The 26,318-nt window shown below is 53.3% G+C and overlaps 1 protein-coding gene across 3 annotated transcripts in view; it reads left to right on the forward strand.

Annotated features, from left to right (window-relative positions):
• Positions 1-22,688, forward strand: part of C1QH1orf210 (chromosome 1q C1orf210 homolog) — a 220,541-nt gene extending 197,853 nt beyond the window's left edge. For 2 of the 3 annotated variants that reach the window (XM_069642444.1, XM_069642445.1), the window contains one exon: positions 18,760-22,688. In XM_069642444.1, the coding sequence (XP_069498545.1) occupies positions 18,760-19,118 (359 nt within the window). In that variant the 3' untranslated portion in view covers positions 19,119-22,688. The remainder of the gene's footprint in view (positions 1-18,759) is intronic. The other variant, XM_069642446.1, reaches the window with a different exon arrangement.
• Positions 22,689-26,318: the final 3,630 nt, after the last annotated feature.

Consider the following 26,318-nt stretch of genomic DNA (forward strand, 5'->3'; position numbering starts at 1 on the left):
AGTGAGTGAATGTGTGATTGTGCGAGTGAGTGTGCTAGTATATGAGGGACTGTCTAAGTGAGTGAGCGGGTGAGTGATTGATCAACATTTGAAATCCCTGTTTCTTGGAAGGTGAAGTGAATGAGTGAGCAAACAACTTGGAAATCCCTTTTTCTTGGAAGTGAGTGAGTGAGTGACTAGGTGACATTGTAAATCCTTGTTTCTTGGAAGGTGAATGAGTGACTGAACAAGCAACATTGGAATCTCTGTTTCTTGGAAGGTGAATGACTGAATGAGTGAGCGTATGACATTGTAAATCCGTGTTTCTTGGAAGGTGAGTGAGTTAGTGTGTGACATTGGAAATCCCCGTTTCTTGGAAGGTGGGTAAGTGAGTGAGTGAGTGAGCGTATGACATTGTAAATCCGTGTTTCTTGGAAGGTGAGTGAGTTAGTGTGTGACATTGGAAATCCCTGTTTCTTGGAAGATGAGCAAGTGAGAGACTGAGTGAGAGTGTGAACAGCTTTGGAAATCCCTGTTTATTGGAAGTTAAGTAAGTGAGTGAATGAGTAAGTAAGTGAGCGACTTTGTAAATCTCTCTTTCTTGGAAGGTGAGTGATTGAGTGAGCGAGTGAACGACATCAGAAAACCCTATAGTTGGAAGGTGAATGAGTGAGCAACATTGAAAATCCCTGTTTCTTGGAAGGTGAATGAGTGAGTGAGTGAGTGAGTGATTGAGTGAATGAGTAAGCGAGTGACATTGGAAATGCCTGTTTCTTGGAAGGTGAGTGCGTGAGTGAGCAACATTGGAAATCCCTGTTTCTTGGAAGGTGAGTGAGTGAGTTAGTGAGTGAGTGAACGAGGGACATTGGAAATCCCTGTTTCTTGAAAGGTGAGTGAGGGAGCAACATTGGAAATCCCTGTTTCTTGGAAGGTGAGTGAGTGAGTGAGTGAGTGAGTGAGTGAGTGAGTGAGTGAGTGATTGAGTGAATGAGTAAGCGAGTGACATTGGAAATGCCTGTTTCTTGGAAGGTGAGTGAGTGAGTGAGTGAGTGAATGAGTAAGCGAGTGACATTGGAAATCCATGTTTCTTGGAAGGTGAGTGAGTGAGTGAGTGAGTGAGTGAGTGAATGAGTAAGCGAGTGACATTGGAAATCCATGTTTCTTGGAAGGTGAGTGAGTTAGTGAGAGAGCGGATGAGCGACATTGCAACTCCCTGTTTCGTAGAAGATGAGTGAGTGAGTGAGCGATCGACATTGGAAAACACTGTTTCTTGGAAGGTGAGTGAGTGAGTTAGTGAGTGAGCGAGCGAGCGACATTGGAAATCCCTGTTTCTCGGAAGGTAAGTGCGTGAGTGAGCAACATTGGAAATCGCTGCTTCTTGGAAGTGAGTGAGTGTGTGAGTGAGTGAGTGAGTGAGTGAGTGAGTGAGTGACATGGGAAATTCTTGTCTATTTTTAAGAAGGGTTTGAGGTCATGTCCAAGAGTCCAGTGGCCCGTTTCCCACCTGGGCTGAGTTATTTGGCCAGACCGCCCTGGAAGGCCCCCTGGAGTGGGTGAGTGATGTCTCTCCCAGCCAGTAAAGTTTCCAAAGGTACTGTGGCTCCAGGCCTGGCTGTACTATTTTTGGCTTTTCTTGACGTTCAAACATCGTTTGACTTGATGAACAGGAATAAACAGCAAATGTTATGCCGATTGGGGACCCCCTCTCAGTCTGGTAGTGCAGTGATGCAGTGTGACCCCTAACAGTCTGGTAGAGCAATTATGCAGTGTGACCCCTAACAGCCTGGCAGTGCAGTGATACAGTGTGACCCTCTATCAGTCTGGTAGAGCAATTATGCAGTGTGACCCCTAACAGCCTGGCAGTGCAGTGATACAGCGTGACTCCTATCAGTCTGGTAGTGCAGTGATGCAGTGTGACCCCTAACAGTCTGGCAGTCTGGCAGTGTAGTGATGCAGTGTGACCCCTATCAGTGTGATAGGGGACACACTGTATCACTGCACTATCAGCCTGGCAGTGCAGTGATACAGTGGGGCCCCTCTCAGTCTGGTAATGCAGTGATACAGTGTGGTCCCTCTCGTTCTGGTAGTGCTGTGATGCAGTGTGACCCCTATCAGCCTGGCAGAGCAGTGATGCAGTGTGACCCCTATCAATCTGGTAGTGCAGTGATGCAGTGTGACCCCTATCAGTCTGCTAGTGCAGTGATGCAGTGTAGTCCCTCTCAGTCTGGTTGTGCAGTGATGCAGCGTGACCCCTAACAGTCTGGCAGTGGCAACCCACCCCCCGTGCATTCTATGATATATTTTTGTGATAGTTTAAATGATCAAGTGTTTGCAAAGGGAAGACACCCCGTTATCCAGATGTTGGGGTGCTCTTGGTAGCTGAGCCACCTAGGATGGGAATTCGGCCAGAGGCTGCTTGGGGCGCAGGCGGATGCCGTTTGTTGTGTGTCACTTGGTTTTCGCTGTAAGTCCTTTGCACTGGAGGTTTTGGGTAAACATGGGCTCTAAACCGCCTTCTGAGCTGCTCCAGGCGGCAGATCTGGTTGGTCCAGTTTCCGGGGTACAGGGTGGATAAGCCCGGAAGTGGCATAGCACAGTGCCTCCAACACGCAGCCATCCAACACCCAGCCATCCGCCTGAGTGACGTGCTATCTGCCTCCAACACCCAGCCACCCAACTCCCAGCCATCTGCCTGCCTCCACCACGCAGCCATCCAACACCCAGCTATCCACCTGAGTGACGTGCTGTCTGCCTCTAGCACCCAGCCATCCGCCCGAGTGAAGTGCTGTCTGCCTCGAACACCCAGCCATCCGCCCTGCCTCCAACACCCAGCCATCCAACACCCAGCCATCCAACACGCAGCCACCCAACACCCAGCCATACGCCCGAATGAAGTGCTGTCTGCCTCCAACACCCAGCATTCCGCCTGAGTGAAGCGATGTCTGCCTCCAACACCCAGCCATCGCCTGAGTAAAGCGCTGTCTGCCTCCAACACCCAGCCATCCGCCCGAGTGAAGCGGTGTCTGCCTCCAACACCAAGCCACCTGCCCGAGTGAAGCGATGTCTGCCTCCAACACCCAGCCATCCACCTGCCTCCAACACCCAGCCATCCGCTCGAGTGAAGCGCTGTCTGCCTCCAACACCCAGCCATCCGCCCAAGTGAAGCGGTGTCTGCCTCCAACACCAAGCCACCTGCCCGAGTGAAGTGCTGTCTGCCTCCAACACCCAGCCATCCACCTGCCTCCAACACCCAGCCATCCACCTGCCTCCTACACCCAGCCACCCACCCAGTGAAGCGCTGTCTGCCTCCAACACCCAGCCATCCGCCTGAGTGAAATGCTGTCTGCCTCCTACACCCAGCCATCCGCCCGAGTGAAGCGATGTCTGCCTCCAACACCAAGCCACCCGCCCGAGTGAAGTGCTGTCTGCCTCCAACACCCAGCCATCGCCTGAGTGAAGCGATGTCTGCCTCCAACACCTAGCCATCCGCCTGAGTAAAGCGCTGTCTGCCTCCAACACCCAGCCATCCGCCCGAGTGAAGCGGTGTCTGCCTCCAACACCAAGCCACCTGCCCGAGTGAAGCGATGTCTGCCTCCAACACCCAGCCATCCACCTGCCTCCAACACCCAGCCATCCGCTCGAGTGAAGTGCTGTCTGCCTCCTACACCCAGCCACCCACCCAGTGAAGCGCTGTCTGCCTCCAACACCCAGCCATCCGCCTGAGTGAAATGCTGTCTGCCTCCTACACCCAGCCATCCGCCCGAGTGAAGCGATGTCTGCCTCCAACACCAAGCCACCCGCCCGAGTGAAGTGCTGTCTGCCTCCAACACCCAGCCATCGCCTGAGTGAAGCGATGTCTGCCTCCAACACCCAGCCATCCGCCTGAGTAAAGCGCTGTCTGCCTCCAACACCCAGCCATCCACCCGAGTGAAGCGGTGTCTGCCTCCAACACCAAGCCACCTGCCCGAGTGAAGCGATGTCTGCCTCCAACACCCAGCCATCCACCTGCCTCCAACACCCAGCCATCCGCTCGAGTGAAGTGCTGTCTGCCTCCTACACCCAGCCACCCACCCAGTGAAGCGCTGTCTGCCTCCAACACCCAGCCATCCGCCTGAGTGAAATGCTGTCTGCCTCCTACACCCAGCCATCTGCCCGAGTGAAGCAATGTCTGCCTCCAACACCAAGCCACCCGCCCGAGTGAAGTGCTGTCTGCCTCCAACACCCAGCCATCCGCCTGATTGAAATGCTGTCTGCCTCCTACACCCAGCCATCCGCCCGAGTGAAGCGATGTCTGCCTCCAACACCAAGCCACCCGCCCGAGTGAAGCGGTGTCTGCCTCCAACACTCAACCATCCGCCCGAGTGAAGTGCTGTCTGCCTCCAACACCCAGCCATCCGCCCGAGTGAAGTGCTGTCTGCCTCCAACACCCAGCCATCCGCCTGCCTCCAACACCCAGCCATCGACCTGCCTCCAACACCCAGCCATCCGCCTGCCTCCAACACCCAGCCATCCGCCCGAGTGAAGTGCTGTCTGCCTCCAACACCCAGCCATCCGCCCGAGTGAAGTGCTGTCTGCCTCCAACACCCAGCCATCCGCCTGCCTCCAACACCCAGCCATCCGCCTGCCTCCAACACCCAGCCATCCGCCTGCCTCCAACACCCAGCCATCAACCTGCCTCCAACACCCAGCCATCCGCCCGAGTGAAGTGCTGTCTGCCTCCAACACCCAGCCATCCGCCCGAGTGAAGTGCTGTCTGCCTCCAACAGCCAGCCATCCGCCTGCCTCCAACACCCAGCCATCCGCCTGCCTCCAACACCCAGCCATCCACCTGCCTCCAACACCCAGCCATCCGCCCGAGTGAAGTGCTGTCTGCCTCCAACACCCAGCTATCCGCCCGAGTGAAGTGCTGTCTGCCTCCAACACCCAGCCATCCGCCTGCCTCCAAAACCCAGCCATCCACCTGCCTCCAACACCCAGCCACGCGCCTGAGTGAAGTGCTGTCTGCCTCCAACACCTAGCCATCCACCTGCCTCCAACACCCAGCCATCCACCTGCCTCCAACACCCAGCCACCCACCTGCCTCCAACACCCAGCCATCCGCCCAAGTGAAGTGCTGTCTGCCTCCAACACCCAGCCATCCGCCTGCTTCCAACACCCAGCCATCCACCTGCCTCCAACACCCAGCCAGCCACCTGCCTCCAACACCCAGCCATCCGCCCGAGTGAAGTGCTGTCTGCCTCCAACACCCAGCCATCCAGCTGCCTCCAACACCCAGCCATCCACTTGCCTCCAACACCCAGCCACCCGCCTGAGTGAAGTGCTGTCTGCCCCTTTGGGGGTGGGACCAAGCCTGATTTGCATATGGTTTTTCCCCTTTTGTAATGGCTTGGCAGGCGAAGAACGATGGTCTGGAGGGTTGCCCAGAGCAATGCCAGAGGTCAAGATTTATTCTAAACCTTCCAGCCATCAACTCTTTTGTTTTGCCATTGTCACCCCGAGTGGGAAGGGTATGCCCAGACGTGGGTCCCTTGCCTGCTGGGCCTAGAGACCCAAGCTACTCCTCACTGATGACGCCCAACAAGGCTGAAACATGTCTGGGGATGCTTGTGGTCTCGTGCAAAAGGGATGTGACCTAGCAGTTCGGGCTGGACTACCCCTTTGGGGGTGGGACCAAGCCTGATTTGCATATGGTTTTTCCCCTTTTGTAATGGCTTGGCAGGCGAAGAACGATGGTCTGGAGGGTTGCCCAGAGCAATGCCAGAGGTCAAGATTTATTCTAAACCTTCCAGCCATCAACTCTTTTGTTTTGCCATTGTCACCCCGAGTGGGAAGGGTATGCCCAGACGTGGGTCCCTTGCCTGCTGGGCCTAGAGACCCAAGCTACTCCTCACTGATGACGCCCAACAAGGCTGAAACATGTCTGGGGATGCTTGTGGTCTCGTGCAAAAGGGATGTGACCTAGCAGTTCGGGCTGGACTACACCTTTGGGGGTGGGACCAAGCCTGATTTGCATATGGTTTTTCCCCTTTTGTAATGGCTTGGCAGGCGAAGAACGATGGTCTGGAGGGTTGCCCAGAGCAATGCCAGAGGTCAAGATTTATTCTAAACCTTCCAGCCATCAACTCTTTTGTTTTGCCATTGTCACCCCGAGTGGGAAGGGTATGCCCAGACGTGGGTCCCTTGCCTGCTGGGCCTAGAGACCCAAGCTACTCCTCACTGATGACGCCCAACAAGGCTGAAACATGTCTGGGGATGCTTGTGGTCTCGTGCAAAAGGGATGTGACCTAGCAGTTCGGGCTGGACTACCCCTTTGGGGGTGGGACCAAGCCTGATTTGCATATGGTTTTTCCCCTTTTGTAATGGCTTGGCAGGCGAAGAACGATGGTCTGGAGGGTTGCCCAGAGCAATGCCAGAGGTCAAGATTTATTCTAAACCTTCCAGCCATCAACTCTTTTGTTTTGCCATTGTCACCCCGAGTGGGAAGGGTATGCCCAGACGTGGGTCCCTTGCCTGCTGGGCCTAGAGACCCAAGCTACTCCTCACTGATGACGCCCAACAAGGCTGAAACATGTCTGGGGATGCTTGTGGTCTCGTGCAAAAGGGATGTGACCTAGCAGTTCGGGCTGGACTACCCCTTTGGGGGTGGGACCAAGCCTGATTTGCATATGGTTTTTCCCCTTTTGTAATGGCTTGGCAGGCGAAGAACGATGGTCTGGAGGGTTGCCCAGAGCAATGCCAGAGGTCAAGATTTATTCTAAACCTTCCAGCCATCAACTCTTTTGTTTTGCCTCCAACACCCAGCTATCCGCCCGAGTGAAGTGCTGTCTGCCTCCAACACCCAGCCATCCGCCTGCCTCCAAAACCCAGCCATCCACCTGCCTCCAACACCCAGCCACGCGCCTGAGTGAAGTGCTGTCTGCCTCCAACACCTAGCCATCCACCTGCCTCCAACACCCAGCCATCCACCTGCCTCCAACACCCAGCCACCCACCTGCCTCCAACACCCAGCCATCCGCCCAAGTGAAGTGCTGTCTGCCTCCAACACCCAGCCATCCGCCTGCTTCCAACACCCAGCCATCCACCTGCCTCCAACACCCAGCCAGCCACCTGCCTCCAACACCCAGCCATCCGCCCGAGTGAAGTGCTGTCTGCCTCCAACACCCAGCCATCCAGCTGCCTCCAACACCCAGCCATCCACTTGCCTCCAACACCCAGCCACCCGCCTGAGTGAAGTGCTGTCTGCCTCCAACACCCAGCCATCCGCCTGCCTCCAACACCCAGCCATCCACCTGCCTCAAACACCCAGCCATCCGCCTGCCTCCAACACCCAGCCATCCACCTGCCTCCAACACCCAGCCATCCAGCTGCCTCCAACTCCCAGCCATCCACTTGCTTCCAACACCCAGCCATCCGCCTGAGTGACGTGCTGTCTGCCTCCAACACCCAGCCACCCAACACCCAGCCATCTGCCTGCCTCCAAAACGCAGCCATCCAACACCCAGCTATCCATCTGAGTGACGTGCTGTCTGCCTCTAGCACCCAGCCATCCGCCCGAGTGAAGTGCTGTCTGCCTCGAACACCCAGCCATCCACCCTGCCTCCAACACCCAGCCATCCAACACCCAGCCATCCAACCAACACGCAGCCACCCAACACCCAGCCCAATGTCCGATAGAAGTGCTGTCTGCCTCCAACACCCAGCCATCCGCCTGAGTGAAGCGATGTCTGCCTCCAACACCCAGCCATCGCCTGAGTGAAGCGATGTCTGCCTCCTACACCCAGCCATCCGCCTGAGTGAAGCGCTGTCTGCCTCCAACACCCAGCCATCCGCCCGAGTGAAGTGCTGTCTGCCTCCTACACCCAGCCACCCACCCAGTGAAGCGCTGTCTGCCCCAACACCCAGCCATCCGCCCGAGTGAAGCGGTGTCTGCCTCCAACACCAAGCCACCTGCCCGAGTGAAGCGATGTCTGCCTCCAACACCCAGCCATCCACCTGCCTCCAACACCCAGCCATCCCCCCGAGTGAAATGCTGTCTGCCTCCTACACCCAGCCACCCACCCAGTGAAGCGCTGTCTGCCTCCAACACCCAGCCATCCGCCTGAGTGAAATGCTGTCTGCCTCCTACACCCAGCCATCCGCCCGAGTGAAGCAATGTCTGCCTCCAACACCAAGCCACCCGCCCGAGTGAAGTGCTGTCTGCCTCCAACACCCAGCCATCCGCCTGATTGAAATGCTGTCTGCCTCCTACACCCAGCCATCCGCCCGAGTGAAGCGATGTCTGCCACCAACACCAAGCCACCCGCCCGAGTGAAGCGGTGTCTGCCTCCAACACTCAGCCACCCGCCTGAGTGAAGTGCTGTCTGCCTCCAACACCCAGCCATCCGCCCGAGTGAAGTGCTGTCTGCCTCCAACACCCAGCCATCTTCCTGCCTACAACACCCAGCCATCCACCAGCCTCTAATACCCAGCAATCCGCCTGCCTCCAACACCCAGCCATCCGCCCGAGTGAAGTGCTGTCTGCCTCCAACACCCAGCCATCCGCCTGCCTCTAACACCCAGCCATCCGCCTGCCTCCAACACCCAGCCATCCGCCTGCCTCCAACACCCAGCCATCCACCTGCCTCCAACACCCAGCCATCCGCCTGAGTGAAGTGCTGTCTGCCTCCAACACCCAGCCATCCGCCCGAGTGAAGTGCTGTCTGCCTCCAACACCCAGCCGTCCGCCTGCCTCCAACACCCAGCCATCCACCTGCCTCCAACACCCAGCCATCCGCCTGCCTCCAACACCCAGCCATCAACCTGCCTCCAACACCCAGCCATCGCCTGAGTGAAGCGATGTCTGCCTCCAACACCCAGCCATCCGCCTGAGTGAAGCGCTGTCTGCCTCCAACACCCAGCCATCCGCCCGAGTGAAGTGCTGTCTGCCTCCTACACCCAGCCACCCACCCAGTGAAGCGCTGTCTGCCCCAACACCCAGCCATCCGCCCGAGTGAAGCGGTGTCTGCCTCCAACACCAAGCCACCTGCCCGAGTGAAGCGATGTCTGCCTCCAACACCCAGCCATCCACCTGCCTCCAACACCCAGCCATCCGCCCGAGTGAAGTGCTGTCTGCCTCCTACACCCAGCCACCCACCCAGTGAAGCGCTGTCTGTCTCCAACACCCAGCCATGCGCCTGAGTGAAATGCTGTCTGCCTCCTACACCCAGCCATCCGCCCGAGTGAAGCAATGTCTGCCTCCAACACCCAGCCATCCGCCTGAGTGAAATGCTGTCTGCCTCCTACACCCAGCCATCCGCCCGAGTGAAGCGATGTCTGCCTCCAACACCAAGCCACCCGCCCGAGTGAAGCGGTGTCTGCCTCCAACACTCAGCCACCCGCCTGAGTGAAGTGCTGTCTGCCTCCAACACCCAGCCATCCGCCCGAGTGAAGTGCTGCCTGCCTCCAACACCCAGCCATCCGCCTGCCTCCAACACCCAGCCATCCACCTGCCTCCAACACCCAGCCAGCCACCTGCCTCCAACACCTAGCCACCCGCCCGAGTGAAGTGCTGTCTGCCTCCAACACCCAGCCATCCAGCTGCCTCCAACACCCAGCCATCCACTTGCCTCCAACACCCAGCCACCCGCCTGAGTGAAGTACTGTCTGCCTCCAACACCCAGCCATCCGCCTGCCTCCAACACCCAGCCATCCACCTGCCTCCAACACCCAGCCATCCGCCTGCCTCCAACACCCAGCCATCCACCTGCCTCCAACACCCAGCCATCCGCATGCCTCCAACACCCAGCCATCCACCTGCCTCCAACACCCAGCCATCCGCCCGAGTGAAGTGCTGTCTGCCTCCAACACCCAGCCATCCGCCCGAGTGAAGTGCTGTCTGCCTCCAACACCCAGCCATCCGCCTGCCTCCAACACCCAGCCATCCGCCTGCCTCCAACACCCAGCCATCCGCCTGCCTCGAACACCCAGCCATCCGCCTGCCTCCAACACCCAGCTATCCACCTGCCTCCAACACCCAGCCATCCGCATGCCTCCAACACCCAGCCATCCACCTGCCTCCAACACCCAGCCATCCACCTGCCTCCAACACCCAGCCATCCACCTGCCTCCAACACCCAGCCATCCACCTGCCTCCAACACCCAGCCATCCGCCCGAGTGAAGTGCTGTCTGCCTCCAACACCCAGCCATCCGCCTGCCTCTAACACCCAGCCATCCGCCTGCCTCCAACACCCAGCCATCCGCCTGCCTCCAACACCCAGCCATCCGCCTGCCTCCAACACCCAGCCATCCACCTGCCTCCAACACCAAGCCATCCGCCTGAGTGAAGTGCTGTCTGCCTCCAACACCCAGCCATCCGCCCGAGTGAAGTGCTGTCTGCCTCCAACACCCGGCCATCCGCCTGCCTCCAACACCTAGCCATCCACCTGCCTCCAACACCCAGCCATCCGCCTGCCTCCAACACCCAGCCATCAACCTGCCTCCAACACCCAGCCATCCGCCCGAGTGAAGTGCTGTCTGCCTCCAACACCCAGCCATCCGCCCAAGTGAAGTGCTGTCTGCCTCCAACACGCAGCCATCCGCCTGCCTCCAACACCCAGCCATCCACCTGCCTCCAACACCCTGCCACCCGCCTGAGTGAAGTGCTGTCTGCCTCAAACACCCAGCCATCCACCTGCCTCCAACACCCAGCCATCCACCTGCCTCCAACACCCAGCCATCCACTTGCCTCCAACACCCAGCCACCCGCCTGAGTGAAGTACTGTCTGCCTCCAACACCCAGCCATCCGCCTGCCTCCAACACCCAGCCATCCACCTGCCTCCAACACCCAGCCATCCGCCTGCCTCCAACACCCAGCCATCCGCCTGCCTCCAACACCCAGCCATCCACCTGCCTCCAACACCCAGCCATCCGCATGCCTCCAACACCCAGCCATCCACCTGCCTCCAACACCCAGCCATCCGCCCGAGTGAAGTGCTGTCTGCCTCCAACACCCAGCCATCCGCCCGAGTGAAGTGCTGTCTGCCTCCAACACCCAGCCATCCGCCTGCCTCCAACACCCAGCCATCCGCCTGCCTCCAACACCCAGCCATCCGCCTGCCTCCAACACCCAGCCATCCGCCTGCCTCCAACACCCAGCCATCCACCTGCCTCCAACACCCAGCCATCCGCCTGCCTCCAACACCCAGCCATCCACCTGCCTCCAACACCCAGCCATCCGCATGCCTCCAACACCCAGCCATCCACCTGCCTCCAACACCCAGCCATCCACCTGCCTCCAACACCCAGCCATCCGCCCGAGTGAAGTGCTGTCTGCCTCCAACACCCAGCCATCAGCTGCCTCCAACACCCAGCCATCAGCTGCCTCCAACACCCAGCCATCCGCCTGCCTCCAACACCCAGCCATCAGCCTGCCTCCAACACCCAGCCATCCGCCTGCCTCCAACACCCAGCCATCCGCCTGCCTCCAACACCCAGCCATCCACCTGCCTCCAACACCCAGCCATCCACCTGCCTCCAACACCCAGCCATCCGCCCGAGTGAAGTGCTGTCTGCCTCCAACACCCAGCCATCAGCTGCCTCCAACACCCAGCCATCCACTTGCCTCCAACACCCAGCCACCCGCCTGAGTGAAGTGCTGTCTGCCTCCAACACCCAGCCATCCGCCTGCCTCCAACACCCAGCCATCCGCCTGCCTCCAACACCCAGCCATCCACCTGCCTCCAACACCCAGCCATCCACCTGCCTCCAACACCCAGCCATCCGCCCGAGTGATGTGCACATTTCAGCCAAGAGCTCCCCACTTCCCAGCTCTGGCAACTCATTGCCACCTAAGTGTATTATCCAAAATTCTGGGGGAGGGGGACTAAGAAATCCCCTAATCTGTCATGCAGCTCGCCCCCACTTCTTTCCTGGCGTTCCCCACCAAGATGTGATTGTGTTCTGAACATGTAGGCCCTCCTGGGTGTCCTCTAACCACCTGCCCACAATCCAAGCTGACCTGAGGCGGGGAGGCCTGTAAGGAAAGAGGCCGTGGTTAAATCAAGTCTTTCCTGGGGTATTTCTTCTTACACACCTGCGATTTCCATCCCCCAATCCCTTGAATGGCTTTCTCATCCATCCCCCCCATCCGAGCCGAGGTGGCCCCCCCAATGCAAACAGAATGGGACCCAAACTGAGCAGGAGCCCAACCTGCCGACCTGATGCCTTTTCGAGGACTGTTTGCAACTGAAGCCTGCCATCTTTGTGCTTAAAGGGTTGCCCGTCTGTGCAGAACTTCTCTGGTGGTGCAAGTGGGCCAGTACCTCTTCTCACCCATGCACTAGATGCATTATTCTCCCCTTGCCCCACTGGTCGGCTTAATGGCCAGGCACTCCTTGCCCAGATGACTGGCACCTAAGATAGACCTTCCTCCTATAGTGGTTCTGCCCCGGTCTCGCTGATCCTAAAAGCCCCAAAATAGTTCTGCGTTTAGCATAGAGCTTGGCCGTCTTTTGGCCAATGCAGCTCTTGCCAGTTCACCCTTGGGGGCTGCCTTGGTGCCGCTGGTTGTTCCATTACCCGTCCTGCAGCACTCGTGCTCTGGGTGCATTTGCGTGCAGTTTTGCGCTTGATCCACTCCTTCTCTAGTCCGGTGTGTGGTTCCTTACTACGCTTCTTCCAGTATTCTCCGCACTTCCTCTGGAACACATGTCCCCAGCGACTCTTCCTGTGGTTTTATTGTTCTGAAGGTTTTTAGCTGAAAACGAGACAATGCGTCAGCGGCGTCATTATTTTTGCCAGCGATGTTTGCCTGGCTTTTAGTGCCGTGTGGTGTTTTAGTGCATGCTTAGTTATTTCCCGCAGCACTGTAAGTATCGACTGGCATGAAGTAGATCCTTTGCTTATGACATGCGCCACCGCCATGTTGACTGGCCATGTGGTTAACTCAGTAAGTTTTAACATTGTGCCCCGTATGTAGATCTTCATCCGTATGGCAAAGATCTCTAACAACGTGACATGGTTTGTCCAACCTCTGCCCTGCCAGGGCGTGGGCCATGGCCCTGAGCACCATTTGTTGCCAAAAGAAACACCACAGCCCTTGCCTCCTGAAGCGTCAGTAAATAAGACTCTCCTGTCGCTGTTATTTATAGGCGTGCTCAAAATGACAGTCCCATGAAAGGTTTCCAGCTACCTGTCCTCATGCGATGGTGCTTCTTGGCTGCACCTCTCATATTCTTATCAAGTCTTGTACGGAAGACCTTTCCATGTGGAATTCCTTTTGTGGCAGAAGTGAACTTGCCTGCCAGGGATTGGATTTCTTTTAAGGTTGCCTTGTCTCTGCTTGTAAGTGTCCTAATTGTGTTTAATAAACCGCACCTTTCTCCAGTGGCACGTGGCATGGGCCTTTGCCGGAGTCCAAACCGAGCCAGGGGTATGCACTCTTGTGACCGGCAACAATCTGAAAGCGGGTTGTATGTCAGCTTATGCCATTTGTGCATTTCTTCCTGCCAACTTGACTATGCCCAGTGCCTCCTGAAACCTGCTGTAGGACACGGCTGCCTCTGTGGCAAAAGTCCCGTCACTGAGCGAGCTACCGTGGGGGTAGCAAAAGTCCCGTCACTGAGCGAGGTACCGTGGGGGTAGCAAAAGTCCCGTCACTGAGCGAGCTACCGTGGGGGTAGGAGAAGTGGTGGATTAGTCTAAATTGCCCTACCTCTTTCTTGGGTACCACCCCCTAGGGAGAGTATACACATTCTCTAAAAGGGAGTTTAATAAACGGTCCCCTGCACGGTGTTATCTCTTTCCTGATTTTCTCCCTCACAATTTCTGCATGGGCTTTTGTGAGCTGAGAACCCTGTCTCCTGAAAGGGATTTTGAAATCCAGCTTGAAACCTTCCTTATTAAAATGACCAGTTGTGACATCAGGGAAATGTGGGAGCCACTGTGCCAGTCTGTCAACATCGACCAGGGAGGCCCCCAAAGTAACCTCAATAGCTGTTTTCCCCTCTGTGTTTTTGCGTGTGGTTTGGGGAGAGGGTTCTTGGTACACTTGTCACTGCTGTGTTCCCCCTGCATGTGCTGCATTGGTGCTTGAGTTTGCAATCTTCTCCACAGCCACAAAACCCCTTCTCATAATTCCAACAATATGGTGTGATGGTAACCCGTGTAGACCCTTGTCCCTGTGACTGGGCTTTGTATAGCTGTGCTGGTTATTTTTCGGCCCCCCTGGGGGGATGTTTCCGAAAAGGCTGTTTGGTCCTGTTCTGGACTGTGGTACCTTCTTGTTTTTTTGTTGTTGTGTGTTGTGGTATCGCACGGCACCCAGTTTGTTACCGTAGTTACCTTTGTGTTTTGGGAAGTGGTGCTGTCTTTTAACACATGGAACCGATATAACTTGGAGTCCTCCTCTTCCCAGCATAGGGCAGGGAATTTCTGCCTCTCTTTCCTAAATTCTTTGTCATAGTTCAGCCAGGCTTCGCCTCCAACTGTGTGGCAAGTCTGGAGGATCCTGGGGTGCTGAGCTATACGTGCTGTTCCCTCCTCTGGATACTTCGCGAGTATGATAGTGGACAGGCTGTGGAAGGCTGCTTCCCAGTTTTTAAGGGTTCTCTCTACCTTTGCTCGCTCCTTTTCATCCTCTTTCCTGTCCTTTTTTTTAATTAATGTCATATCCCATCTCCTCGTATTCTAGAAGAGAAAATATCTCGATAAATTGTTTATTCCTAATCCTTTTCTTAGTTTTTGACTCTATGTGCCATTCCCTGCTGACCTCCACCCAAACTTGGTTTGTGCTGGCCGTTGATTATCCTTACCCCCTACTGGCCCTGTCCAAACTGTTCAATGATCCTGCTCTTCGTGGCTCCTTGGACTAGATTCGGAATCTGAACTCTCTTCTTCGCTGCTGGAGATGTCATTGTTTTAGGCAGGCCACAGAGGCCACTTAAGTTTTGGGCCCAGCATGTCTCAGTTGTGTTCCACTTCAGTTGACGGTATGGTGGGATGGCAAAGGGTACAACAATGGAAGATTACCGTGCAAATACCATGGCCTCAGCAGAATCTAGCGCCGAACTTTGCAGACTTGATAATGTTCTCTTTGTGAAATTGGAGGGAAATAAATTGTTGTAGCAATCCATTCATGTTCCCACTTATGGATGGCAAGGCATGGGCCCAGTGGGGACTAGGTCTTACCACTAGGCCCAATGGGAAATAGGTCTTATCCTTGTTCACAGTAGGTGCTAGCTTTTATCTCTGGGCCCAGGGGGTGGTAGGTCATATCCCTATTCTCAGCAGGTCCTAGGTCTTATCTATGGGCTCGGTGGTCACTAGGTCCTCTCAATGGGCCCAGTGAGTGCTAGACCTTATCTCTGGGCCCAATTGGTGCTAGGTCTTATCAGTGGGCCCAGTGGGAGCTAGGTCTTATCCTTGTTTCCAGTGGGTGCTCTGTCTTATCCATGGGCTCAGTCGTCACTAGCTCATATCAATGGGCCCAGTGAATGCTAGGTCATATCTCTGAGCCCTATGGGTGCTAGGTCTTACCAGTGGGCACCAGGTCTTATCAGTGGGCTCAGTGTGTGCTAGGTCTTAACTCTTTGTCCAGTGGGTGCTAGGTCTCACAACTGGGCCCAGTGGATGCTGGGTCTTACCACTTCACCCACTGAGTGCTAGGTCTTATCTCTGGGCCCAGTGGGTGCTAGGTATTATCCTTGGACCCAGTAGGTTCTAGGTGTTATGTATAGTCCTAATGGGCTCTATGTCTTATCAATGAGCTGAGTGGGTGCTAGGTCTTATCCTTGTTTCCAGTGGGTGCTAGGTCTTATCCGTGTTCCCAGAAGGTGCTGGGTCTTATCCTTGGACCTAGAGGGTGCTAGGTCTTATCCGTGTTCCCAGAAGGTGCTAGGTCTTATCCTTGGACCTAGAGGGTGCTAGGTCTTATCAATGGACCCAGTGGTTGCTAGATCTTATCTGTGTTCCCAGTAGGTGCTAGGCCTTACCCTTCGACCCAGTGGGTTCTTGGTCTTATCAATGGACCCAGTCTTCTGTTCGGTCTTATCCATGTTCCCAGTGGATGCTAGGTCTTATCTTTGGACCCAGTGGATTCTAGGTCTTATCTCTTGGCCCAGTGGATGCTAGGTCTTACCGCTTCACCCAGTGGGTGCTAGGTCTTATCTTTAGGCCCTGGGGGTGCTAGGTCTTATCCTTGTTCCCAGGGGGTGCTAGGTCTTATCTCTGGGCCCAATGGGTGAAAGGTCTTATCAAGCTGCCCAGTTGGTGCTAGGTCTTATCCTTGGACCCAGAGGGTGCTAGGTCTTATCCCTGGGCCCAAAGATGGCTAGGTCTTATCAGTGGGCTCAGTGTGTGCTAGGTCTTAACTCTTTGTCCAGTGGGTGCTAGGTCTCACAACTGGGCCCAGTGGTTGCTAGGTCTTACCACTTCACCCACTGAGTGCTAGCTCTTATCTCTGGGCCCAGTGGGTGCTAGGTATTATCCTTGGACCCAGTAGGTTCTAGGTGTTATGTATAGTCCTAGTGGGCTCTATGTCTTATCAATGAGCTGAGTGGGTGCTAGGTCTTATCCTTGTTTTCAGTGGGTGCTAGGTCTTATCCTTGGACCTAGAGGGTGCTAGGTCATATCAATGGACCCAGTGGGTGCTAGATCTTATCTGTGTTCCCAGTAGGTGCTAGGTCTTACCCTTCGACCCACTGGGTTCTTGGTCTTATCAATGGGCCCAGTCTTCTGTTCGGTCTTATCCATGTTCCCAGTGGATGCTAGGTCTTATCTTTGGACCCAGTGGGTGCTAGGTCTTACCATTGGGCCCAGTGGGTGCTAGTTCTTACCCTACGACCCAGAGGGTGCTATGTCTTTTCTCTTGGCCCAATGGGTGCTAGGTCTTTTCAATGGGCCCAGTGGCTGCTAGGTCTTATCCATGTTCCCAATGGGTGCTAGGACATATCCTGGGCCCAGAGGGTTCTAGGTCTTATCCTTGCTCACAGTGACTGCTAGTTCTTTTCTCTGGGCCCAGTGGGTGCTAGGTCATATCCTTGGATCGAGTGGGTGCTAGGTCTTGTCCTTGAACCCAGCAGTTGCTAGGTCTTATCAATAAGCCAAGAGTGAGGGAGGCCTTATCCATGTTCCCAGTGGGTGCTATGTCTTATCAATGGGCCCAGTAGCTGCTAGATCTTATACTTGTTCCCTATGGGTGCTGGGTCATATCCTGGGCCCAGCGGTTGCTAGGTCTCACCCTTGTTCCCAGTGGCTGCCAGGTCTTATCTCTTGCCCCAGTGGGTTCTAGGTCTTATCCTTGGATGACGAGGGTGCTAGGTCTTATCAATGAACCAAGCGGGAGGGAGGTCCTATCTTTGTTCCCAGTGGGTGCTGGGTCTTATCTGTGGGCCCAGTGGGTGCTAGGCCTTATCCTTAGACCCAGTGTATGCTAGGTCTCATGCTTGTTTTCAGTGGCTGTGAGGTCTTATCTCTGGTCCCAGTGGGTGCTAGGCTTTATCCTTGGAACCAGAGGATGCTAGGTCTCATCTGTGGGCACAACGGCTGCTCGGTCTGTCACCTTGGAACCAGAGGGTGCTAGGTCTCATCTGTGGGCCCAGTGGGTGCTAGGTCTTATCCTTGGAAACAGAGGGTGCTAGGTCTTATCTTTGGGCACAATGGCTGCTCGGTCTGTCACCTTGGAACCAGTGGGTACTAGGTCTTATCCTTGGAACCAGTGGCTGTGATGTCTTATCTCTGGTCCCAGTGGGTGCTAGGCTTTATCCTTGGAACCAGAGGGTGCTAGGTTTCATCTGTGGGCACAACGGCTGCTCGGTCTGTCACCTTGGAACCAGAGGGTGCTAGGTCTCATCTGTGGGCCCAGTGGGTGCTAGGTCTTATCCTTGGACCACGAGGGTGTTAGGTCTCATGCTTGTTTACAGTGGTGCTAAGTCTTACACTTGTAACCAGAGGGTTCTAGGTCACACCTCCCAGGTGGGAAGTTCTGGGGTAAAGTCAGCTCTATGTAAGGCTCACACCTCAAAGGGTGGAAGGCCTGAGGTGAAGTCAGCTCTTTCTAAGACTCACACCTCAAAGGGTGCAATGCCTGGGGTGAAATCATCTCTATGTAAGACTGACACCTCAAAGGGTGGAATGCCTGGGTGAAGTCAGCTCTCTGTAAGGCTCACACCTGAAGGGTGGAATGCCTGGGTGAAGTCAGCTCTATGTAAGGCTCACACCTGAAGGGTGGAAGGCCTGGGTGAAGTCAGGTCTATATAAGGCTCACACCTGAAGAGTGGAATGCCTGGGTGAAGTCAGCTCTATATAAGGCTCACACCTGAAGGGTGGAAGGCCTGGGTGAAGTCAGGTCTATATAAGGCTCACACCTGAAGAGTGGAATGCCTGGGTGAAGTCAGCTCTATATAAGGCTCACACCTGAAGGGTGGAATGCCTGGGTGAAGTCAGCTCTATGTAAGGCTCACACCTGAAGGGTGGAAGGCCTGGGTGAAGTCAGCTCTATGTAAGGCTCACACCTGAAGGGTGGAAGGTTTTGGGTACAGTCAGCCCTAGGTCAGGCTGATCTCTGGAAAGCCAGTAGGTGTGCGGCAGAGTTGGTAAGTGACATGAACCTCTGTTGTGTGAATGGCGCGAGCCAGTGCTGCAGACTTTAGATCACTTGCTGCTCCTATGAAGACATCTCCACTTTGGTTCTGGAGGAGTCTTGATTGCCTTCCAACATTCCTGCTCCTGTGTCTTCATCTCACACGTGTCCCTTGTCCATGTCTCCTGGCAGCTTCTAACCATTCTGTATTTCTTTTCTCAGCAGGCCTGCCATCCACTGCTGAGGTCCCACTGCCTACGGGTGGGAGCAGCTGGCCCTACCTGGTGGGCTTCATCGCTGCGGCCATCTGCATCTCCCTCCTCATTGCCATAGTGGCCAAGTGCAAGGTCTTCCGCCGCTACTTTGCCAGCTACCAGCACCAGCCGCTACCTGAGACTGATTCCATGCACCAGTCTGAGGGCGATCTCTCCAATGCCAGTATGGCCAGGCGGCAAGCGGACGGGCGCCACCAGGCCTTCCCCCAGTCGGAGGATGATGATGGCTTCATAGAAGACAACTACATCCAGCCAGGGGACAGGCTGCAGGAGGAAGAGGATGGGGACGACCTGTTCAGAGTCTGAGGAACTACAGAGACCCGCTGCTTCACTGCCCACAGACCTGTTCAACATGTGTTCCTGGGGCCTACACTGCTCGCGACCAGTTCACTGCTGAGGCGCCACTGAGTCCCACCACCGCAAAGCCCACAGGCTGTTCAACATGCGGGGCGCCAGTGTGCCCTGAGGCCTCCACTGCTCCAGACCCATTCCCTGTCTGAGGCGCAAATGAGACCCAGCACCTCAACTCCCACGGACATGTTCAGCTTGTGGGGACCAAATGCATCCTGACATCTCCAGTGCTCCAGAAACGTTCTCTGTCTGAGGCACAACAGAACCCACTGCCTGAACTCCCACAGAACAGCCCTGCATCTACAGGATCAGTGTGTCCTGACACCTCCACTGCCCTGGACCCGTTCATGGCCTGAGGCACCACAGAGTCCCACCGCCTCAACAGCAACTGAAACCTTCGGAATCTGAGGCAATGAGGATTCCTGACCCCCACAACACCCCTTCACTGTCTGAGCTTCACCGCTGGCACTAATCCCTGCATCTCTAGGGTCTAACATCTGACCGTCCTGCTAGCCTTGACGCGAAGTACACTTAATACTCTTTACATTACTCCGGTACTCAGGTACTCAGGTACTCAGGTACCCATTGACGTGCCAAACCCCCCAAAAACCTGCTCACTAAACCCTGACACCCAGATGTGGACTGGCCCTAAGGGATAGTGGCTACTGGCCTCAGGGAATGGGATGGGATGGGATGGTCGCAGTGTCATGGGGCTGAGAGAACATCATCCCCACATATTCAAGCCGCCACGTCTGCTGTGGGCATTATTTTTCCTTTGTGCAGACTGGCTCAGAGTGTGTTGATAAGGTGGGGGTAGGGTGTTAGTCATAAGGGTTGTGTTTGATTTTGGTTAATAGGTGTTGTTGTTGTTCCTAGGATGGATCACCCTAAGGAAGGAAAGCACACTGCATAAGGACAAGTTCATGTTGAGTGCTCCAGGATGAAATCCATCAGGGATTGCTAGGACAGGACACAGGGATGCGATGTGCAGGAGGCGGGGTGGGCCGGTGGGGAGGTGCGGGCCCATTTCTAGGGTTTCATGTAGGCCTGTAGGCTGATGGCTGGGGAGTTGCCTTGGGGGAGGGGAAGAGATAAGGCCCACCACCCAAAGAATGTCAACCTGTCATTTCACGTTTGAAACATCTCCCACTCGAAGGCACCTGAGGAAGCTGGTGTAGGAAGGGCAAGCAGGGTGGCCACCTCTCCATGACGATGAGGAACCTCCCCGTTCCTGCATCCTTTAGGTCTACAGAAGGAAGATCCTATTGGCCAAGGATCACACACGACAAGTGGTAGAGTTTCACACCACTGGATCTTCCTTAGCTGCCCCCAGTGCAGGTTCCGTATCCCAGTTCCGAGCCCTTGGCCTCGTACCGCTGGATCCAGGTCTTTCAGCACTGGACTTTTAATTGTTTCTTTTTTTGAGTCTTTTTTCTATTTTTATTTTGTATTTTTATTAGTGTTATATATGGTGAGAAAATCATACCTTCCTTAGTTTCTTCCCCTTCCCTCTTGTCATGCATGTTTTCTATTTTCTTTTTCTGAAATATTCTTTGAGAAACGGTAGAGGTGAAAACACAAATCTAAGAGCAGAGAGCAGAGCAAAGCTGTCCCCCCCATGCTGAGCTGTTCTCTTTCCAGGTCTGCTTCTTAAGTCAGTCCTGTTTTGGGGACCACCAGCTGCACCACTGAAAACATCTGCATGGAGACCCCCCCCCCCCTTGGTGGGATCCTACAGGTGTTCACTGATGTTGCATAATTTGTCAAAAGCCCTCCAGAGAATCCTGGGGAAGGAAATGTCTCCAAAATATGGGGGGGTTGGGGACCGGGGGGGGGGGGGGGGTAGGATCTCCTGCAGATGTATACAGCTGCTGCTCTGCAATGTCAGACTGGGAGGCATGAGTGAGGATGTTAGACTACAGATGATTTTAGAATGAAAATATGTGATTTTCAAAACAATGACCTGTACAGAAAGTTATTTCAAAACAATTCAGAATGAGATTTAAAAATCACAGAATGGACATCACTGCTATGTAGGGATCACCAAAGCCTTTAACTTTAAAAGCAAAGTGTTATCAATATTTAACTATTTGTATTTCTTAGATGGCAAGAAAAATCCATCTGTGTCTCTCACCCTCATGAAATTAAATAGAGGGTCCCCTTTAATTGGCTAATACTGTCTTGTGTTACTATCTGGTAATCTTTCACGCATCCTTGAATTCCCTATTCCTGTTTCCCAGGATAAAAAAAACATGGATATTTACATCATAGTGTTTTTAGGACTCGATTTGTATTGTTTTTCAAAAATTAAAAAAGAGTAGCAAAATCTTAAGGCAAAATCTTTGAAAATGCACCAATTATCTTGAGATAAAAAATAGAACTTTTCCAGGGACATCGCCACCTGTGAGCAGCTTTGGGGTATCCAACTATGAGCAACAAATCTCAACCGACTCCTGGGTAACCTCCACCTGTTCAGTGATTGCACTTATAGAGAAAACAACTAAAGATTTCTGTGTTGTAATCTGTCGCTGCTCTTCTTGTTACTAAGGTGATAAATACACAACTTTGGAAACTGTGTTCCCTCAACAAATTTCAACCTTCACTTCCCAGTAGGCCAGACTGCTAAATGTCGGGGGTGATTATTACAAATGATCCTTTTTCCTTATTATATTCAAATGAGATCCTCCTTCCACACACGGCTACTCAAAACTAGCCCCCCCCATTGGCTGAGACGGATACTTTCTTGGTGAGCACTGACTTTGGACGCTCTTAAGATGTTCGAAGGAGTCCTGCCTGAGCTAATCTCACAGGAAACATTTGCAATAAACTCGAGAAATGTAACACTTCTAGCCTATAATCCAGACTGCAGGTGTGGGAATTATGAAAGATCATGTATAATTGTTTGGTGTTCTGCTGCTGCTGATTGTGAGGCTGGCCACATTAAAGTAACTGCCCAACCTTCCTAGGAAGATCTTTGCCTCCTTTCCAGCCAGCTTTGAACCCTTGTAAATATTAACAAATGGTTTCTGTTACCCAGCAAAAGGGGTCATGTTGAGATGTAACCAGTGGGAGCTGTTTCTTCCATTATGTCTCCTTCCAAAATAGTTTAGAAAAAATTCTACAATGAACCTCTTCTTCTGCTGGAAATCTCCCGGGAAATGTATGCTGCATACAACAAATGTCTATTGATTGATAGAGAAATGTTCATCAAACGTTAGTAAAATTGTACGATATGTCTTTGATCCTAACAAAAATGGATTGTTATTCAAAGAATTTTGAAAATAAGTCATTGTATCGCCCAAATATTTGGCATCTTGGTGTTTTGTCCGTTCTTGGAGCGACCACGGATTGGATTTCTTGTAAAAGCTTGTGGGTTTTCATTGCATTGGACAATTATTCCACAAATGAGCATAGGAAAAGTTACTTTCTTAAGAAATCTCTCTCTGTAAATATGCATTTTGGTGAAAAATCTTTTAAATTATGATCTAAAAGCTCTGCCAAATTAAAAATAAACATTGTAAAATACCTTTGACTTTTCTAAACTGTTGACGCTGTATTAGTTTCAGCGTGCTCGCTGCAATGCAGAAAAGCACACTCCCGTAGGACTCGGGACCCGCCACAGCTGCGCGATGCCTCTGTAGGTTTATGCACCAAATGTGGGTGGAAATTGTGAGTCATTGGAATGAGTAGTAAGGTTGCGTCTTGGCGCTATCAGCCACGTAATACAATCCAAGGTGGCAAAGTGAAATGCAAGCAAAACTGAACCTTGGCTAGGACCTCTGATCACCAATTTCTGGGACTTATCGCTGGGCAGGTGTCTTGTCGCCAGGTCTACTGTGGGTAACTTGCTGTTCTTCAAGGGGATTAAATACATGTAATTGCCTCTGGAAAACTAGTTCTGTATCTAATGAAATAGGGTGTGTTCTCTGTTATTGCTCTTGCCATTGGGCCCTGATTGACATCCTCTGAACATTTGCTACCAAGCTTCGTTTAGCTTGTGGCCCCCCTAGAATACGTTTCTCAGTGGCCCACCGGAACTAACTAACGCATCTATCAGTGTAGGCCAGTGGTATCCAAACCTGTCTGTGCTGAGGCTCAATTGGGTAAAAATATGTTTTCCAGGCCCACCAGCCATAACTGCTTATGTGTTCAAGTAAATGCAGCCACCCTGCTCCCATTTAAAGAGCCTGGCCCCTCTCCGACATTCTTTAGGGCCCCATAAAAGGGGCCAACCCCACAGTTTGAAGACCACTGGTGTAGATGTACCCCAGGCAAGAATCCATCTGAAAGTCGTGATTATGTTTTCCCTTAAAATATAACAAAGATGGTTATAAACTCCCGAACCCCACAAAGGTGTCATAACCCCCACCATGGTTTCCCTAGTCATGCATGCGAGCGTCCCTACTTCCATACCCTCGGCAGATTCAGACGGATGTATGTGATTTCTATACTCCCCAACCCCACAAAGGTGTTATAACCTCCACCGTGGTTTCCCTCATCATGCATGCCAGCTTCCCTACTTCCATACCCTCAGCAGATTCAGAAGGATGTATGTGATTTCCATACCCACAACCCCACAAAGGTGTCATAACCTCCGCCATGGTTTCCCTAATCATGCATGCCAGCTTCCCTACCTCCATACCCTCAGCAGATTCAGATGGATGTATGTGATTTCTATACCCCCCAACCCCACAAAGGTGTCATAACCTCTGCCGTGGTTTCCCTAGTCATGCATGCCAGTTTCCCTACTTCCATACCCTCGGCAGATTCAGACGGATGTATGTGATTTCTATACTCCCCAACCCCACAAAGGTGTTATAACCTCCACTATGGTTTCCCTAGTCATGCATGCCAGCTTCCCTACTTCCATACCCTCAGCAGATTCACATGGATGTATGTGTTTTCTATACCAACAACCCCACAAAGGTGTCATAAACTACACCATGGTTTCCCTAGTCATGCGTGCCAGCTTCCCTACTTCCATACCCTTAGCAGATTCAGAAGGATGCATGTAATTTCTATACCCCCCAACCCACAAAGGTGTCATAACCTCTGCCGTGGTTTCCCTAGTCATGCATGCCAACTTCCCTACTTCCATACCCTCGGCAGATTCAGATGGATGTATGTGATTTCTATACCCCCCCAACCCCACAAAGGTGTCATAACCTCCACTGTGGTTTCCCTAGTCATGCATGCCAGTTTCCCTACTTCCATACCCTCGGCAGATTCAGACGGATGTATGTGATTTCTATACTCCCCAACCCCACAAAGGTGTTATAACCTCCACTATGGTTTCCCTAGTCATGCATGCCAGCTTCCCTACTTCCATACCCTCAGCAGATTCACATGGATGTATGTGTTTTCTATACCCGCCAACCCCACAAAGGTATCATAACCTCCGCCATGGTTTCCCTAATCATGCATGCCAGCTTCCCTATCTCCATACCCTCAGCAGATTCAGATGGATGTATGTGATTTCTATACCCCCAAACCCCACAAAGGTGTTATAACCTCCACCATGGTTTCCCTAGTCATGCATGCCAGCGTCCCTACTTCAATACCCTCGGCACATTCAGAAGGATGTATGTGATTTCTATACCCCGAACCCCACAAAGGTGTCATAACCTCCGCCATGGTTTCCCTAGTCATGCATGCCAGCGTCCCTACTTCCATACCCTCGGCAGATTCAGACGGATGTATGTGATTTCTATACTCCCCAACCCCACAAAGGTGTTATAACCTCCACCGTGGTTTCCCTCATCATGCATGCCAGCTTCCCTACTTCCATACCCTCAGCAGATTCAGAAGGATGTATGTGATTTCCATACCCACAACCCCACAAAGGTGTCATAACCTCCACCATGGTTTCCCTAATCATGCATGCCAGCTTCCCTACCTCCATACCCTCAGCAGATTCAGATGGATGTATGTGATTTCTATACCCCCCAACCCCACAAAGGTGTCATAACCTCCACCATGGTTTCCCTAGTCATGCATGCAAGCGTCCCTACTTCCATACCCTCGGCAGATTCAGACGGATGTATGTGATTTCTATTCCCCCCCACCCCACAAAGGTGTCATAACCTCTGCCGTGGTTTCCCTAGTCATGCATGCCAGTTTCCCTACTTCCATACCCTCGGCAGATTCAGACGGATGTATGTGATTTCTATACTCCCCAACCCCACAAAGGTGTTATAACCTCCACTATGGTTTCCCTAGTCATGCATGCCAGCTTCCCTACTTCCATACCCTCAGCAGATTCACATGGATGTATGTGTTTTCTATACCAACAACCCCACAAAGGTGTCATAAACTCCACCATGGTTTCCCTAGTCATGCGTGCCAGCTTCCCTACTTCCATACCCTTAGCAGATTCAGAAGGATGCATGTAATTTCTATACCCCCCAACCCACAAAGGTGTCATAACCTCTGCCGTGGTTTCCCTAGTCATGCATGCCAGCTTCCCTACTTCCATACCCTCGGCAGATTCAGACGGATTTATGTGATTTCTATACCCCGAACCCCACAAAGGTGTTATAACCTCCACCGTGGTTTCCCTAGTCATGCATGCCAGCTTCCCTACTTCCATACCCTCAGCAGATTCACATGGATGTATGTGTTTTCTATACCCGCCAACCCCACAAAGGTGTCATAACCTCCACCGTGGTTTCCCTAGTCATGAATGCCACCATCCCTACTTCAATGCCCTCGGCAGATTCAGAAGGATGTATGTGATTTCTATACCCCAAACCGCACAAAGGTATCATAACCTCCGCCATGGTTTCCCTAATCATGCATGCCAGCTTCCCTATCTCCATACCCTCAGCAGATTCAGATGGATGTATGTGATTTCTATACCCCCAAACCCCACAAAGGTGTTATAACCTCCACCGTGGTTTCCCTAGTCATGCATGCCAGCTTCCCTACTTCCATACCCTCGGCAGATTCAGAAGGATGCATGTGATTTCTATACCCACAAAGGTGTTATAACCTCTACCGTGGTTTCCCTAGTCATGCGTGCCAGCTTCCCTACTTCCATACCCTCGGCAGATTCAGAAGGATGTATGTGATTTCTATACCCCCCAATCCCACAAAGGTGTTATAACTTCCACAAAGGTTTCCCTAGTCATGCATGCCAGCTTCCCTACTTCCATA

Source organism: Ambystoma mexicanum, chromosome 1q (assembly GCF_040938575.1).
Source record: "Ambystoma mexicanum isolate Mex_15411 chromosome 1q, UKY_AmexF1_1, whole genome shotgun sequence".
Lineage (NCBI taxonomy): Eukaryota > Metazoa > Chordata > Amphibia > Caudata > Ambystomatidae > Ambystoma > Ambystoma mexicanum.